Here is a 17,279-nt window from a genome sequence, read left to right as displayed (position 1 = left end):
ACAAATTTCACCCAAAATTTAAGATAAAGATAAAAAATAACAATCTAAGAAAAAGACATTTAACAATATACAATATACTATATACAACTTAGTGCAAATTAAGTGAGGAATGTGCAGAAGAGAAAGAAAGAAAAACTACAACACGTTCAGGTTGTGCTGGTGTTGTACAGTCTTATGGCAGCTGGAATGAATGACCTGCGGAGGCGTTCCTTCTTACACCGTGGATGTAATAGTCTGCTGCTGAAGGAGCTGCTCAAAGACCCCACAGTGTCATGCAGGGGGTGAGAGGGGTTGTCCATGATGGATGCCAGTTTGGCTAACATCCTCCTCTCGCCCACCTGGCCCCATGGAGTCCATCGGAAAGTTTAGGACGGAGCTCGCTCTTCTGATCAGTTTGTTCAGTCTGTTCCTGTCCCTGTCCGTGCAGCCCCCTCTCCAGCAGACCACCGCGTAAAAAATAGCGGAAGCCACCACAGTCATAAAAGGTCTTGAGAAGAACCCTGCAGACACCGAAGGACCTCAGTCTCTCTGCAGGTAGAGACGACTCTGGCCCTTCTTGTACAGGGCGTGGATGTTATCGGTCCAGTCCAGTCTGTTATTGAGGTTAACACCCAGGAATTTGTAGTTTTCCACTACCTCAATGTACAAACCCTGGATGTTCAGCGGAGTGAAGTGTAGCTTTTTCCTCCGGAAGTCGATCACCATCTCCTTCGTCTTGCTGGTGTTCAGCTGGAGCTGGTTGATCTCACACCAGCTCACGAAGTCCTTGATGGCCGTCCTATATTCCAGATCGTTCCCCTCCGAGACACATCCAACAGTGGCTGTGTCGTCGGAAAACTTCTGGATGTGGCAGTTTGATCACAGCCAGGTTGAGCACCACAGCGCTAGTGATCCCGACTTTGCGGCTGGAATGGGAGAGGAAGACCAGTCTTCTCAGCAGATCCCATAGCAGCAGCAGCACACCCCACAACAAGAGAGCAACACCATAAGTACAGGGCAGCAGATCTCACAGCAGCAGCAGAACCTCCCACAGCAGGAGAGTAACAACGCAAGCACTGAGCCCACAAGATTGGGGGGTGGGGCTGCACAATGGTACCATCAGAGGTGCGACAGGAAGAAATGCTGAGCACATCACATCTAGGACCATCATTTGCCTTTGTTATTTGTAAAAACTTTAAAACAAAAATAAATGAAACATTAATGAACAGCATGGATGCAAACATTTTTCTTAATGCAATTCATCTTCAGTTATATTACACTGGATTGATTTGAATAACTTGAATGTTCACTGTGGGCAAAAAAACTTGATGTAGATACTTTTTAATAAAAAAAAGTGATAAATCCATATTATATTTTTTAAACCCTGAATTATAAAGTGCAGTTTTTACAAAGTTTACAAATATGTGGTTAAATAATTAGCACTGGTGAAGGAAATTTAAAAAAATCATGGTTTGTAGTAACAGAGTAAGTCTTTCTTCTCTTTCTGCAGGTCTCCTCTTTAGGCAGTGGGAACGACCATGTGATGGACGCTGTGTCGCAGTGTGAGCAATATGCAAAGGAACAGGGAGCCCAGGAGAGGAACGCCCCCTGGAGGCTGTTCTTCAGGAAGGAGATCTTCACGCCCTGGCACAACCCTACAGACGACCAGGTCGCCACCAACCTCATCTACCAGCAAACCGTCAGGGGTGTCAAGTTTGGAGAGTACCGCTGCGACAGGGTGTGTTTGTCTTTGTCTTTTCTTTTTTATTTTAAAGAAATAATTGGACATTTTGGGAAATATGCTTATTTGTTTTCTTTTTGAGAGATTTTTACCACTGTCACCTCTGCAAGCTTAGCACAAAGACTAGAAACGGGGGGAATAGCTAGCGTGGCTCTGTCTGAAAGTTGTCATGTAATGCTCAGCAACTAAACAAATAACAGTTTTTCTCAAAATGGATGAAATTTTGGCCATGTCCCCCACCCCGAACATACCCCCACCATCATCAAAATGCCCCAAAAAAACGTTAAAAATAGATGTTTAAATATTCCCTTTAAAATGACTGTCAGAATTTTAGCCGGAAGTAGAAGAAAACCTCCCTTTGTCATATAAGCATCTAGTTAACTTTAATCATTTAACTACCCTTTGTAATAAAAGATGTGGAAAAAGACATGTGGGTAATAATTTGTAAAAGAAGAGGTTCATATTAATCATTTTCATCAAGTTTATCAGTTTCTATAGATCTTTAAATATCCTTCTTCATCTTGTCTGCCTCTCTTACCAACATTCCCTTGCCTTTACATTTTTTGTGTGTGTGCCCAGGACGACCTGGCAGAGCTGGCCTCTCAGCAGTATTACGTTGACTACGGTTCAGAGATCCTTCAGGAGCGCCTGCTAAGCCTCATCCCCTCCTACATCCCGGACAGAGAGATCTGCACCTCCAGGACGGTGGAGAAATGGGCTCATTTCATCATGGCTGCACACAAAAAGGTGCTGGTCCACGTCCCCCCAGTAAATTTATCTAGAGGCAGGTTTCAGCCAGGCTGCTAGGGGTGGTCTTTTGGTCCATCAACAAAAATAACTTTAGAAATTATAAGATGGATTGCCATGAAATGTTCAGACAATCGTGCTCCCAAGAGAACGAATGCTACTGACTTTGGTGATCCCTTATCTTGTCTTCTAGCACAAGCACAATCAAATCAATCTTGCATCAAATGCTGATGATGTTTTTACTTACTGTAATATCATATTAAACACCAATATCTGTTTCTGTTACCTTTTAAATTGGCTTTAAATATACAGGGAATGTTCTGCTTGGTTTGTTTGCGATTACATCGGAGGGAAATAATTAGGAAAAAGAAAACAGCTCACTGCATGTAACACTATCTACTCATAGCTACTTCTTTCTTTTCAAAAATAAACATTATCAAACATCTCTCTCTGTCTGCTCAGGGCATCTACACCCAGAAGAGGTTTGACACTCAGAAGGTGAAGGAGGAGGTAGTGGACTTTGCTCGTCACAAGTGGCCTCTGCTCTTCTCTCGCTTCTACGAAGCATTTAAGTTCTCAGGTGAGAATCTCTGACCTCTTTCACACCTGACAAGTTTTGGGCACAAAACGTTATTTATTTAATTTATTAAGTTCACTTAAATTTAGTTTGCCACAAGTTACTTTTACTCATAAACAATACACTATTACTGAAGTTTTAGTCGTAAACCTTTTCCTTCCCGATTCTGTGACAGTGAATCCTTCTTCTCCTCTCTGCCTCTCAGGTCCCAGTCTGCCTAAAAACGACCTGATTGTTGCCGTCAACTGGACCGGGGTTTATTTTGTAGATGAGCAGGAGCAGGTCCTCTTAGAGCTCTCTTTCCCAGAAATCACTGCAGTTTCCAGCAGCAGGTGAGGCATGCTGGGAGTTAAACCCCTGTCCTTTACTCACTTCCAGCTCTCTCTACATTTTCCTATCTCTGTCAGTAGCCGATTCCTGTATTTTTTATTATTTTTTGAGTCATTTTATTTCCTCTTCGAGAACTTTGACTATTGTTGCATTTAGCTGTTTTAGTGGAGTACTTTTTATTTTTTCAGGGGAGGAAAGTTGCAGAGTCAGAGTTTCACTTTGGCGACCATCAAAGGAGACGAGTACACCTTCACCTCCAACAACGCAGAGGACATCCGTGACCTGGTGGTGACCTTCCTGGAAGGCTTGAGGAAGAGGTCGAAGTTTGTGGTCGCGCTGCAGGACAACCCCAATCCCAGTAAGTCCCAAGCAGAGATAGATAACACTGCTTTTATTTTGGTGTTAGTTAGGAAATTTTTGTTCGTGTGTTGTTGCTGAGGGAAAGTGGAGATTTAAATACAAAGTGTACTTCTCTGTGGATATGATGAGAATTTCATACCATAGTTGCTTAGGTGACAGTAAGAGGGCGGATGAAACACATGATTAATAATTAGAAAAAAGGTTTAGATGATTCAGTAATTAACAAGTAATAAGGCCCTTGTAAGTCCTCACAAGATGCTTATTAACATTTGCTTAAACACACATATTGCGTGTTTATAATCTTATATAAGTGTTAATAATGGCATCAAAAACACCCATGACCCACCCATTATGTCTTTGCCATGCCTTTATTAATCTTATTTTGTTTGCTTATTGATATTAAAATATACTTTATTGCTCATCTATTATAAGTTAACTATAAGTTAACTATGCTTTTTGCAGCTACCGGATCTAAAGTGAGAACAATGCCTTATTACTTGTTAATTAATGGTTATTAAGGACCTATAAAGCGTTACGGATGATTCTTTGGAGTCTGAAAAGTTTTTACGTTTTTATTTCATTGTTAAAACACAATAAAAACATTCATAGTATTACTCTGAATGTACAATGGCAATTCCGAAAAAGTTGGGATGCTGTTAAAAAAAACATAAAAACATAATGCAATGATTGGCAAACCCCTTGGGACCTACATTCAGTTATTCATAGTACAAATGCAAGATGTCTAATGAAGACAGAAGTTTAAGTAGAAATAACAATAAATCCTCTCACTCTGTTTTTTTCCCCCAAAGCTGGGGAGGAGTCTACATTCCTGAGCTTCCTGAAGGGAGACCTGATCCTGTTGGACCAGGACACCGGTGAGCAGGTCCTCAACTCTGGTTGGGCACATGGGGTCAACGAACGAACCAATCAGAGAGGAGATTTCCCAGCTGATTGTGTCTATGTCCTGCCTACAGTGACCCGACCTCAGCAAGAAATAGTGGTGAGGAAAGAAATACACATCTAAGAACTTTTATGAAATAAACTTGTATTTCTTTGACTGCTGGATTCTTAACCTTCATTTCAGTGTTCTTTAATTAAAAAAGGTTTGTTTTTTCAGAAACACTACAGCAAAAAGCCAAAAATATTTCATATCAGAGTTTTTTTTTCCATTTTCCAAAGAGCGAGAAGAAGAGGACAGATATTGGTAGCAACAAATAAAAAACACTAACTTAATCCAAGTAAACCCCAAAAAGTAAAGGATTATAACGAACAACTGAGGCCTTTCATATTGGATATCACAGATTTATTTGCAGCGGATTAAGAAAAAAGAAGAGCCAAGAGCTTTAGTGTTTTTAGTCTTTGGTCGGCAGCAATAAGAATTACAGTCTTTTGTGATTTTTTAAAATTATTTTTTGCCTGTGTTTTGCACACTGAAAAGTCTAAATTAAATCTGATCTGATTTAATCTGAAGACATCTGGCTGGTTTTTTTTCATTTGAACATGACCAACGTTAATAGTTTTAAACAAAATCGTCAGTCAAATTAATGTAATCTGATTTAATCCAACCCCTCAGGCACTAGTAACAATGACACCGGACCAGAGACAGGAGTCTGTTCGTGTATCGCAGCTCATCATGCCGGAGAGTGACGGCAGGATTAAACCCTACACACTGGAGGAGTTCTCCTATGACTACTTCCGGTACACACACCCACACGTGTATACTGGGATTGAAAAACAATTGAAAAGCATATGTCTCCTAGCACCACACGATAATTCTACTTCTCAAATAATTGTCCCTAGCACTTATTGATGCACTAATAGCTCTTATTGCACTATACCTTGATTGTTTGTTTTTATTCTTCCTGTAAGTCGCTTTGGATAAAAGTGTCTGCTAAATGACTAAATCTAAAATGTAAATGCATTAGACACAGGTATGTGCGCATGCAAACATACACCATACAGGTACATCCATTGACAAGAGCACAGAAATGCAGTTTAGTTTTACCTCTATATATGTTTTCAGTCTGTTTTTTCTGTTATGTCCCCATGTCTCTAATGCAACCTGCCTCTTCCAGGCCTCCTCCCAAACACACCCTGAGCCGGGTGATGGTCACTAAGAATCGTGGGAAGGACAAAATGTGGAGCTGCACCAGAGAGCCTCTGAAGCAGCCGCTGCTGAAGAAGGTTGTCAACCACGAGGAGCTGGCTCAGGACGCCTGCATGGCCTTCATAGATATCCTTTAAACAGCTGATGTGATGCAGTTTGAGACAATCATGACCATTTCAATTCATTTTCTGCAGCTTGTTTCACAAAGCAAGTTCAGCTAACTCAGCTTGCTCCTTTGAGGTATCTAACCTGGTTGAATAAAGCTGGGTACTGATTTTTCTTTGTTCACTCTGTTAAAAACCCACCTCTTTCTACGCACAGGCTCATAGTTAAATTTGTCAACACAAACAGCAAGTGCAACATACACAAATACCCCCAAAGCAGTACATGAAAACACTTGAATTAATATATTCTTGAGCTTTAATACACATATTTCAACATATAAACCTGGCCCCTCTTTAATGTTTTCATGGTCAAAAAATAGAGAATTGTCCTGTGCCCATCACATATTTTTAGTCAAGAAAATTAAGCCATATTTAATAATTTTATGTTGAAAATGTCAATATGTCTGTCTTAAAAATCTCTGGTGATCCAATCTGCTTACCATAACAGCGCTACATTGAGAAACAATGTTGCAAACCCTGGCATTGACCTAACATTTTTTTTTTATCTATGTTTAAATTTTGTGTTTAATTAACACACATTTTCAGTGTGACATCAGAATGTTTCTAAGATTTTGTTGTTTATGTAGTGACCCAAACATGCTCTGTGATGCTCTGTTTCACATCAGAATACATTCAACATTGTTATTCAAGCCAATCAGGTTGTTTTATTCCTTGACGTCTGTCTCACCTATGATGAAGTACATGGGCGACTACCCGTCCAAACGGACACGCTCAGTCAACGAGATGACAGATCAGATCTTCGAAGGAGCTCTGAAGGCCGAACCTCTGAAAGACGAGATCTACTGTCAGATCATCAAACAGCTCACTGACAACCACGTCAAGTGTGTAAACTGACGCCATTATCAGCCTACACTGCAAAAAAGCCAACTTGTATTTTTTGCCTAAAACAGTGATTTAAGTTGGTAAAACTTGGAAATATAAATTATTGACATTTAGTAATATACTAATGTAAGTTAGCACAACAAAGGAAGCCAGTTGTCTGCTCAAAAACAAATTTGTGAGTTGTTGTTACTTTAAGTTGGGGTTCACAACAAGGGACAATAGTTCTGCTAACTCTTATTTCTTTGTTGTGAAATGCAGGAAAGCGGTGAAATTTGGTCATTAGCGAAAGCTAGCGGCGCTGCTTGTTACAGCTACAAGAGTAGCCATTAGCGTATCAATGCTAACTCAAAATTGTGGTCGCAACATTAGCTGACATTTCATAGCGGCGTGCCAATTCAGCACATTGCAGAAGTTAGCAGAAGTAAGCATTAAAAGTTATTACAATGTAAAATTCAGTTCAAAGTTCAAAAATCTCAATTCAGAGTTGAGCAAACTCAAAAACAAAACTTAAAATATTTAGTTTAATTGTCCAACTTAAAATTTTATCGAAGTTTGTTGCCTTGAAATTTTGAGTTCACCCAACTTTTCTTTTTTTGCAGTGTAATCAGTTCATTTCAATATGAATGATAATATCTTGATACTAATTCAGGGTTCACTCTTTTGTTTTCCGCAGGTACAGTGAGGAAAAAGGCTGGGAGCTGCTGTGGTTGTGTACTGGTCTGTTTCCTCCCAGTAACGTGCTGCTGCCACACATCCAACGCTTCCTCCAGTCCAAGAAACATCACCCGCTCTCTGGAGACTGCATGCAGAGACTGCACAAAGCTCTACGGTAAAAATGAACACCTCACAAGTATTAAAATAGAAATATACTTAAAGCTCCAAAAGTAAAATTACATAATGGCTGATTTCAGATTATTTATATTACTGGATAATAAAACACTATTATTGTTGGATTAAAGTGTTCATTATTTTTTTATTCATGTTTAAGCAGCCACTAATTCCTTTGAAAGGGCTCTATATGAAATAATAGAATTTAGCAACAAGTTTTTTCTAGCTTCAAATTTCAAATTGACAGAATTAAAAGAGTCTATATTTACAAAAAAAAGTTTATTAGTTTGAACATCAAGTATTTTTCTTGGGTAAATGTGTTTAGTTACTTTTCACCACTGAACTGGTTCAACTTTTCCTTTTTATTGTCAATGTTGTGATGCTAACAGTAACGGATCCAGGAAGTACCCGCCTCATCTGGTGGAAGTGGAGGCAATTCAACATAAGACAACCCAGATCTTTCACAAAGTTTACTTCCCTGACGACACAGACGAGGTTAGACAAGCACAAACAGAAAATATATTGTAATAATATTCAGTGTTTGAAAGTCTAAATTGTTTTTGACTGAAACCTGCAGGCATTTGAGGTGGAGTCCAGCACCAAAGCGAAGGATTTCTGCCAGAACATCTCAACCAGACTGTTGCTCAAATCTCCTGAAGGCTTCAGCCTCTTCGTCAAGATCTCAGACAAGGTCAGAGGTCAAGACTGTTTGTCAGAAGTTCAGAGGAAACACAAAACTTTGTTCTATTCCTTTAAAAAATATGTGGCGTTTGTTTAATTTTTGCTGTCACTAGTGTCCTTTGACCTCCTTATTAACATATTCGCATTTAATGTACAATACAACATTGTTTCCTGATGCAACAATTTCTATCAATGCTGTTGTTCTGGAGGTTTTTACGTTGAGAAACTTCAATGTCAACAGAAAAACTCTGTAATTTCTGTCTAAACATTTAAGAAGCCAACTCTGTTTGAAGTATCAAGCTGATATATGTATGTGTTTGTGTGTGTGTCTGCAGGTGATCAGTGTGCCAGAGGGAGATTTCTTCTTTGACTTTGTCAGACATTTGACAGACTGGATCAAGAAATCTCGACCAGCTAAAGACGGTTGGTACCTGCATCGGGACAGATTGCAGAAGTCCCCTCAGGACACCTGAGGCACATTTCAAATCAAAATGTTTAAACAGGCCACGCCAGCACAGGTGTTTGATAAGATATGCCTTTATTGATCTGCAGAGACAGAATTTAGTAGTATCTGCAGCACAGAACAAAAACAAGTATGCATATGTGTTGGAAGATAAAAAAAATATCATAAGTATATCAAATACAAATAACAACAGAATAAAAATAGAAACTATAAAAGAACAATTATACAAAAAATTACAATGCAAGCCTTATACAAACAGTCAACCAGAGTTGTTGTATAGCTATTAGTGCAATACAGTCTCACACAAAGTGAGACACAGTGGTGTGATTAACAGCAGTTGAGTATAGTAGCATATGTAGAATAATATAGTACCAACTATAACACTGTATACCAGAATACCATAGAATATAGTGTGGGCGGCAGGCAAAGGCAGGTTGCTGGCCATGCTGACCTCTGGCTTTAACGACTGGCTCTAAATGGTAAATGGAGTGCACTTTTTATCCAAAGCGCTACACACTACACATTACGCTCATTCACCCATTCACACACACATTCATACTGGTGTTAGAGGCTACCAGGCCACACTGGGGCCTCCTGCTACCATTGGGAATTAATTAATTCACCAATGAACGCAGCATCGGGAGCCATTTGGGGTTCAGTATCTTGCTCAAGGATACTTCGACATGTAGGCCGCCATGGTCAGGGATCGAACCACCAACATTTCGATCAGTAGGTGACCACTCTACCAACTAAAGCCTGATTTCCACCGGGCGCGTTACAGCTGCGGAACGTCAGCGCTGTGGTCGCCGTTGCAAATAGGTAACACAGAGCATTTCCACCGGGCACGCTGCGGAACGTTACAGCAACGTCTCAGCATCGTCTCTCCGCGAGCATTAGGACTTCTATTTTTGCCGTGAGCCGCTGCTAAACCGCGTAAATCTCAACAGAGCAGATCGCACCAGACAGGAAGTCCGACTCAGAATCAACGTAAAACACTTCCGCCCCCTTTCAAAATAAAACACAATAGTTCATGCAGCCTAAAACTACTTCACATCAACATTATGTTATGACTGGGGCACCAGATCGGCAATCAATCAATCAAAGGGTCTCAGAGGATCGGTGACACGGACAACAAGAGACTGATTGTTGAAGTGGAACATCATACAATCATTTATGACATAACATATTGTTTTTATAAGGATAGATGGTCAGATCAACAGATCGTTCACATCAGAGAAGCAAAGTAAGCTGTTGGTTGTTGTTGTTGTTGTTTACTTTATACACACAGTTTATCCATAGACTGTATAAATAGCGTTTAGAGTTTATCACGGGATCTTGCGGTCTCCCGTATGATCAGGATTATCGTGTGTTCTCGTTATCTCGCGCGTATACGGCTGGCTCGCTATGCCTCCGTGCCGCGGCTGTAACGTGCCTGGTGTGAATTGACGCTGGGCAGAAGACGCAGCAAAACCGCGGTGGAGACGTTCCGCGGCTGTAATGCGCCCGGTGGAAATCCCCAGTGAGGCTCTAGGGACGTGGACTGCAGGGTTTTTGAAACATTATGACTTTTATGATGGTGTCTGAACAAATCAATTAATTTGACCTTCTTCCCATCCCACCATGCAGGAATTGTTCCCTCTCTGACCTATCAGGTCTTCTTCATGAAGAAGTTGTGGACCAACACAGTTCCAGGAAAGGACTCCTTTGCAGATTCCATCTTTCACTACTACCAGGTTGGTCTAAATCTCCAAAAAAGCGCTTTAAAAAGCAGCTGCATGCTACCAGGCAGCGAAAAATAACTTTCCTTATGCTGCCTTGCCGAGTTATTGAAAGCCCCTTTATACCAAAAATGTACCTTTGTGTAAAAAATGACAACACTTCTTCCCCCTCATTATCTTCTTTTGATTAGGAGCTGCCTAAATACCTGCGTGGCTACCATAAGTGTTCACGAGAAGAGGTTTTCCAACTTGCAGCTCTTATCTACCGTGTCAAGTTTGAAGATGACAAATCGCACTTTCCTACAATTCCCAAGATGCTTCGTGAGCTGGTTCCACAGGATCTAATCCGTCAGATGTCACCAGATGACTGGAAAAGGGTAAACTCAATGTATTCACTGTCTATGAGATGTTTTTGCTAGAAAATATGTTATTTTTTCCTGTAAGCTAATGAAGCCAGTTGCTGTATTTGTGTCCATCCTGAGTCTAAATTTGACATTAAGTTATAAAGGATTGAACCGAGTTCAACAAATAATAGTGTGTGTGTGTGTGTGTGTGTGTGTGTGTGTGATGATGATTACAGTCAGTGGTTGCATACTTCAACAAACAGGCCGGTAAATCGAGAGAAGAAGCCAAACTGATGTTCCTAAAGATCATCTACAAGTGGCCGACCTTTGGCTCCGCCTTCTTTGAGGTCAAGGTAAACACGCTGCAGCTCACTGGGGCTGACTTCATCTTTGTTCTCTTCTTGTTCCTCTCACTTGCATATTGTCCTTGTGTCTCATGGGAAATCCACAGAGTGTTTTGACCTGTCTCAAGGAATAAATACGCTTGTGATGCATGTCACCAGTCTTTTTTCTTTTTTTGGAACTCTAAGTGAACCATAACCCCTTAAGTAACATTTTCATTGCAGGACTTTTACTTGTAACAGAGTACTGTTACAGTGTGGTGTTAGTACTCATACTTAAGGAAAGGATTTAAATACTTCCTCCACCACAGCTGTGTCCCTCTTATTATAAGGCAGCGCCACTCACGCTAGTTAGTCCCTCCCACCTGACAATGTGTCTAGACTGCAAGCATTTTAAAGGCTTTTCCACTTGCACGTCTCACGCACCAGATATGCTCTCATTTTAATCCATGCAACTGTCTGCACCATGCACGACAACAGGTGTAAACGCAAGGTTGATCCTCAATAAAAAGAAAAGGCACTGAATAAATCTATAATCATCTACATTTTGCAACCTAGATGGAGGAGAGTGTGCTGTCTGCTGAAAGCCAGCAGCACTCTGTCAGTTTGTAATCCCGCAGACTTCACTGCACTGGCTTTTGATCAGCTGCTGGGAAGCAAGACACAGGAACATCTCTGGTCTTAAGGAGCAGCAGGGTTTGCTAGTCTTTTTTGCTTCTTAACTCTTTTAAATTCATGGGCAAGACAAACCAGTATAGACAGTTGCTTCTGTGTCATGTGAAGGCTTGTTTCTGACATGACGTATGGTCTGGACACGAGGAAAGGGGGAGACATGCAGTGAAAATATGTAAGAAAACACCCAATTAGTCTAACGAGATCCTTAAATTATATGTAATATTTGCAGAGAAATAATACTGCTATATTTGTAAAAATGTATAATACAAAAGATATGATAGAAGATAATTGGATATTTTGAAAGTCATAACGACATAAATCTCTTTTTTATTTAGCAAACCACAGAGCCCAACTTCCCTGAGATCCTGCTAATCGCCATCAACAAGCACGGAGTCAGTCTCATTGACCCAAAGACAAAGGTTTGTGTTTGTGTAGAAATCATTGTTGCCCCCTCACTAAAGGTCTGATGTTTTAGGATTTATTTCAATGCTCAGATTGGTCTTTGTATGTTACCTGTACTGCATTTCTTTCATTTCCTGTTGATACAGCACTTAATGACCACTTAAGTATAGACATTATCAGTCAGAGGCTCTGAAGGTTGTCAAGGCTTACCTTTCCCTGTGTTTGTGCAGGACATTCTGATCACTCACCCCTTCACCAAGATCTCCAACTGGAGCAGTGGGAACACCTACTTCCACATCACCATCGGCAACCTGGTCAGAGGAAGCAAACTGCTGTGTGAAACCTCACTGGTGGGTGGCAACACACACACACACACACACACACACACACACACACACACACACACACACACACACACACCAAACAGATAATACAAGCAGGTATTTCAGGAGTCTCAAATGATTTCCAGGGCTGCAGCATGAACTAATATGGGCTGGGTTAAAAGACAGTAGTATTATTGGAATGCACCCTTAATTGAGCACAAATCTGTAACACATTTATCATGTGTCTGTTCATCGTTTTTGTGTATGTGTGCATGCTTCTATTTCACCTGCAGGGCTACAAGATGGACGACCTGCTGACCTCTTACATCAGCCAGATGCTGACCACCATGAACAAGCAGCGCTCCGGGCGGGGCCACAGCAAGTGAACTTCTTACTGGCAGGAGGCTGCTGAGCTCATCCGGCTCTTGCGCCCCATTGGCCAGCCCTGCAGCTGGGGGCGGACCTTTGCCCACCAGCTGTGGAGGATGAGCCGCAGTCCTTCTGCTAGCTCTGAAGGGTCAAAGCTCACCGGGGAGAGTTCAGGCGCCAGCAGCGACGACCCTGGCGAGGGCCCCAGCAACTATCACCATTACAACTTCAATGAAGATGAGGATGAGCCGTCAAGTGAGGATGATTACCTTTAAAAACTCTCCGTCCTACAGGTCGGTCTTTCTGGCTCCTGATTCAACACTTGTGTTCACTGAGTACTGCCGTCATGTTAACCTTCTTTGGTTGTTCCAGCTCAAAGATTTGAATGTTTAAGCAGTTTAGGACTTGGCTAACTAAAATACAGTAAACTTTATCTTTTTTTGTGGGCTGGAATGGGACCTAACACATTTCAAAAACTACAAATGAGCCTGAATGACAACAGCAGCTAGTAAGCTCATCAACTCATGATGATGGAGCTCCTCTGGGGTCACTTGGTAAACAGTGTTCTTGGATTAGCGATTTTGGGATCTCTATAAATGTTAAATATGCATGTTTTGGTTTAGTTAGAAAGAAATGTATTATCTTTCATTTGAACCCAATTCTGTTCAACAAGCACAGACACTGGGTGTCTTAGAATAAAACCTTTCCCATTTCCTCATGCGTTTACTATGAGCTCTATGAATAATGTAATTACAGCTATGCTACTTGCAGTACCCTAATAGCCTATCTAACATCAGGTAAAATAGGAACATATAATAGCATGCTAGAGAGCTGTTTTTTGTCTAAAATGTATTAATTGGCTCTGATTTTACAGAATTTTCATGTGAGCCTTTTTCTATAGTAATTACCAGCTAGAAATCACACATCAACAGACATAATTATAAAGACTATGTCCTAGTAACTACTTTCAACTTGGTTGTATTTTATAAATGGGTCGCTACTTCACGGGGAAAATCTAATTTGCGCTCTGATATAAAACCAGATAAAGTAACAGTGGGAATCCAAGGGCACAAATTACATGATTTATTTTTTCTACCCTGTAACCCCAGATGGGCTCTGTACATGTTGCATACGTGTGGAGTTTAGCAGAAACTTTAGTATTTAATTGGTTAATCCATCCATCAATTTTATGCCTTTTATTAAGTAAAAGTTGTACTGTACTGATAAATGTTATATAAATGTCAATAAATAGGTGTAGTTAATAATATTTGTAGGACTTATCATTCTTACTGGTTTATCTTGTCTTTGATTGGTATATGAAAATTAAATTCTATGTGGAATTTAAAAGGTTTTAAAATTTAATTTAGTGGACACTGCAGGAACTCTGTTGTCAGAGTTAATATGCACATGCTACATACCATGCTAACATTAACATTAAGCTCAAAGTCCAACTGAGTCTTAACTCAGAGGGGGGTCAAAGGTCAAACAGTTATGTTTTTGTGTTTTTTGTTCTTTCTTCTTGATGGTTAAATAACTTTGTTTAGACAAATAACCTTTATGTTTTTCTCTGTCCTTGGAACCAAATAGTGTAACTGAAGTGACATTAGGGGACCTGAGCTCAATTATTTAAAAGTGTATGACACACTATAAACAGACCTGTAATGCATTTTGGTCTGATATTTATGCCTTATACCGTGTGTACCAGTTTCATATGGGGATTTTGTTTTTTAATACTTAATAATACTACTTTGTTTACACCTTTTTTTGTTTATAGTTGTAGATTATTATCAGCTATTCGTGTTTAATTTTAATTTTCCTGCCTTAATTGTTTCTCTACTTCTGTTGAGATGGCATTACCCAGTAGTGTGCGGCTGCTGTTCCTATGTTGAATTTGTAACTTATCTTAGCTTAAGGTCTACTTGCTAGATTTTTCTTGGGGGTTTAGTTTTGGTCATCCGGGAAGTTTGTAAATATGTCACAAAGATGATTTAGTGACACAAATATGGAACTTTGGTCATAGATGATTGATAATAAGGTTAGGGATTAAGAAAGCCAGTCCCATTTGAAAACCATGAGAAGCCGTTAGAAAGCTCAGGAAAAAGCTAGTAAGTGGACCTCTGGCTAAGACTATTTGTCAAACTAATTTCAAGCTTAACAGTCCTGTGGTTTGTTAGTGTAGTTATAAATGTCATTTGTCTTAATACACACTGATTATACTGGTTAAAAATACTGTGCATTTATAACCAAGTCTAGATCTTCCATCTATGTGTTGTAATACGTTTTTTTCAGCATAGTAAGAAACCTGCAGGCTGAAAAAGTTAGCAAATTGTTGCAAATAAAAACCACTTATCTTTACAAAATCTTACAAAACCTTTAGGAGTAAATAGCTTTTTACTAAAGATGTTTTCGCTCATAAGTCAAAGTTCAGAATCATTCTTCAAAATAACTAACCTTCAGTGAAATAGGAAAAGCAAGACACTCACCAGGGTAAGTAAGGAGTTTTCCCATTAGACAGAATATATGCTGTAAAAACAGAAACATTTTTGCTTTTCCACCACCAGCGGCCTGGTGACGACTACTTGTTCGTTTTCCTATTCTGTTGTGGCAATTGTTTTGGTGAAATTCAGGCCTGCCAGTCTGAAATCTGCCCTTTTTCTGGTGTGAAGGTGTTTTTGTGCGTGTGTCCGTCAATATGTGTTGATGGGACGAACCCTTCATTCATTAATCTGCACTGGTTATATTTTGTTTGTAAAGTGAACAAATAATAAACTGGTATTTTAACAGTGCCAACCATTTAATTTGATAACTATCTTCAGTTTGTTGTTTTTCTTTGTGGATACATGCAAACTTGGATTTTTAACCTGTTCTGTTGCTTATTTTTATTGTTTTATTGTCTATGACAGTGTAACTCCGATCCTCTTGGCTTCCTGTAATGTTTCCATGGTCTGTGAAATGTGTGCTCTCACTTTTGTATAAAACATTAAATAAATTGGTTTTGACTTGATTGATGTAAGATAAATTAATTACCCTTGTTGCTCACAATGAATTTAACACAGTTGAGACAATGAGTATAGTTTCTCCAAAAATGGAAAGAACGCTGGAGAATATCATCTTGATCATGGTAATAGAACTGTATGTGCAAAAAATATTAAGAAAACATCATGTTATAAAATGTCAAAAAACTGAAAAGATGTCATAGTATTATATGTCGGAAAAGAGTAAAAAATCTGTCATAGTGTAGTTTGTCCAAAAATTAAAAAAAATGCTGTAGAGTAGCACGTTAATCATAAAAATAGTATTGTATGTCCATATCAAGAAAACACCTTCATAAAAAAATTGGAAAAAGAAATGTCATGACTTCTTTTTCAGAAAAGTTTTCAAAAAACATTTTTAAATGCCCCAAATTCATTAAATTATCTTATACGAGTCTGTTGATACATATTAAAGTATAATCTGACAAAAAGTGACAGAAAAACAACATATTATAGGATGTCAAAAAATGGAGAAACTATACTATAGTATGACTTTTTTTTAAGTCACAAAATGCTGCAAAATGCTTAAATGCCCTGTTAGAGTCTGTTGATGCATATTAATGTATAATCTGACAAAAAACAACATTATAGGATGTCCAGAATAAAAAATGCCATACTATGGTATGACTTTTTTTTTTTTAAGTAAAATTTTGGAATGCCAATGTGCAAAACATCAAGTTCCTGGGAATCCACATTATGACTGACCTCACCTGGGCTCTTAACACCTCTCACTTGTGAAGAAGGCTCAATAAAGGCTCTTCCTGAGAAAGCTCAGGTAGGCTGGACACCCCTCTCGGACAGATACTTAACCCTTTATCAGGCAAAGAACTATATTTGGTAACTTCAGGTAATATTTCGAGAAAAAAGTTGCAAATTCACTAGATTCAAGTGGCAAATTACAAGAAAAAAAGTCGCAGATTTAAGAGATTTGAAGTGGTGAATCTGCACAAAAAAAGTTGCAGATTTACGAGACAAAAGTGGAAAAAAAGAACTTTTTTCTTCCAGATTCACCACTTTTACCCTTAATAGGACACTCATTGAAATACTTGCAAATTCCAAATTTCAACCCTAGAGAATATTGGAGGATATTACATACAGCCAGAATGTGTAAAAAAAAAACCATACGAAAATAATATTTTGAGTTAGTAAGTTTACATGATTAAAGTGGCAAATCTACGAGAAAAAAATGCGCAGATTTATGAGATTTAAAGTGGTGAATTTCTGAGAAAAAAGTTGCTTTTTCCCACACTTTTTT

At 39.3% G+C, this 17,279-nt stretch overlaps 1 protein-coding gene across 1 annotated transcript in view; it reads left to right on the top strand.

The window, feature by feature from the left end:
- myo7aa (myosin VIIAa) overlaps window positions 1-16,075 on the top strand; it is a 47,511-nt gene extending 31,436 nt beyond the window's left edge. Inside the window, exons 31-49 of the mRNA XM_059331539.1 lie at window positions 1,490-1,717; window positions 2,300-2,467; window positions 2,930-3,047; window positions 3,250-3,376; window positions 3,563-3,732; window positions 4,544-4,734; window positions 5,308-5,432; window positions 5,810-5,967; window positions 6,694-6,847; window positions 7,522-7,677; window positions 8,066-8,171; window positions 8,254-8,367; window positions 8,693-8,780; window positions 10,447-10,553; window positions 10,730-10,915; window positions 11,119-11,235; window positions 12,234-12,317; window positions 12,531-12,650; window positions 12,917-16,075. Of these exons, the coding sequence (XP_059187522.1) occupies window positions 1,490-1,717; window positions 2,300-2,467; window positions 2,930-3,047; window positions 3,250-3,376; window positions 3,563-3,732; window positions 4,544-4,734; window positions 5,308-5,432; window positions 5,810-5,967; window positions 6,694-6,847; window positions 7,522-7,677; window positions 8,066-8,171; window positions 8,254-8,367; window positions 8,693-8,780; window positions 10,447-10,553; window positions 10,730-10,915; window positions 11,119-11,235; window positions 12,234-12,317; window positions 12,531-12,650; window positions 12,917-13,009 (2,610 nt within the window). The 3' untranslated portion in view covers window positions 13,010-16,075. The remainder of the gene's footprint in view (window positions 1-1,489; window positions 1,718-2,299; window positions 2,468-2,929; window positions 3,048-3,249; window positions 3,377-3,562; window positions 3,733-4,543; window positions 4,735-5,307; window positions 5,433-5,809; window positions 5,968-6,693; window positions 6,848-7,521; window positions 7,678-8,065; window positions 8,172-8,253; window positions 8,368-8,692; window positions 8,781-10,446; window positions 10,554-10,729; window positions 10,916-11,118; window positions 11,236-12,233; window positions 12,318-12,530; window positions 12,651-12,916) is intronic.
- The last annotated feature ends 1,204 nt before the right edge of the window (window positions 16,076-17,279 follow it).

This window comes from Centropristis striata, chromosome 4 (assembly GCF_030273125.1).
Source record: "Centropristis striata isolate RG_2023a ecotype Rhode Island chromosome 4, C.striata_1.0, whole genome shotgun sequence".
Taxonomy (NCBI): domain Eukaryota; kingdom Metazoa; phylum Chordata; class Actinopteri; order Perciformes; family Serranidae; genus Centropristis; species Centropristis striata.
This window is presented reverse-complemented; position numbering and strand designations above follow the sequence as displayed.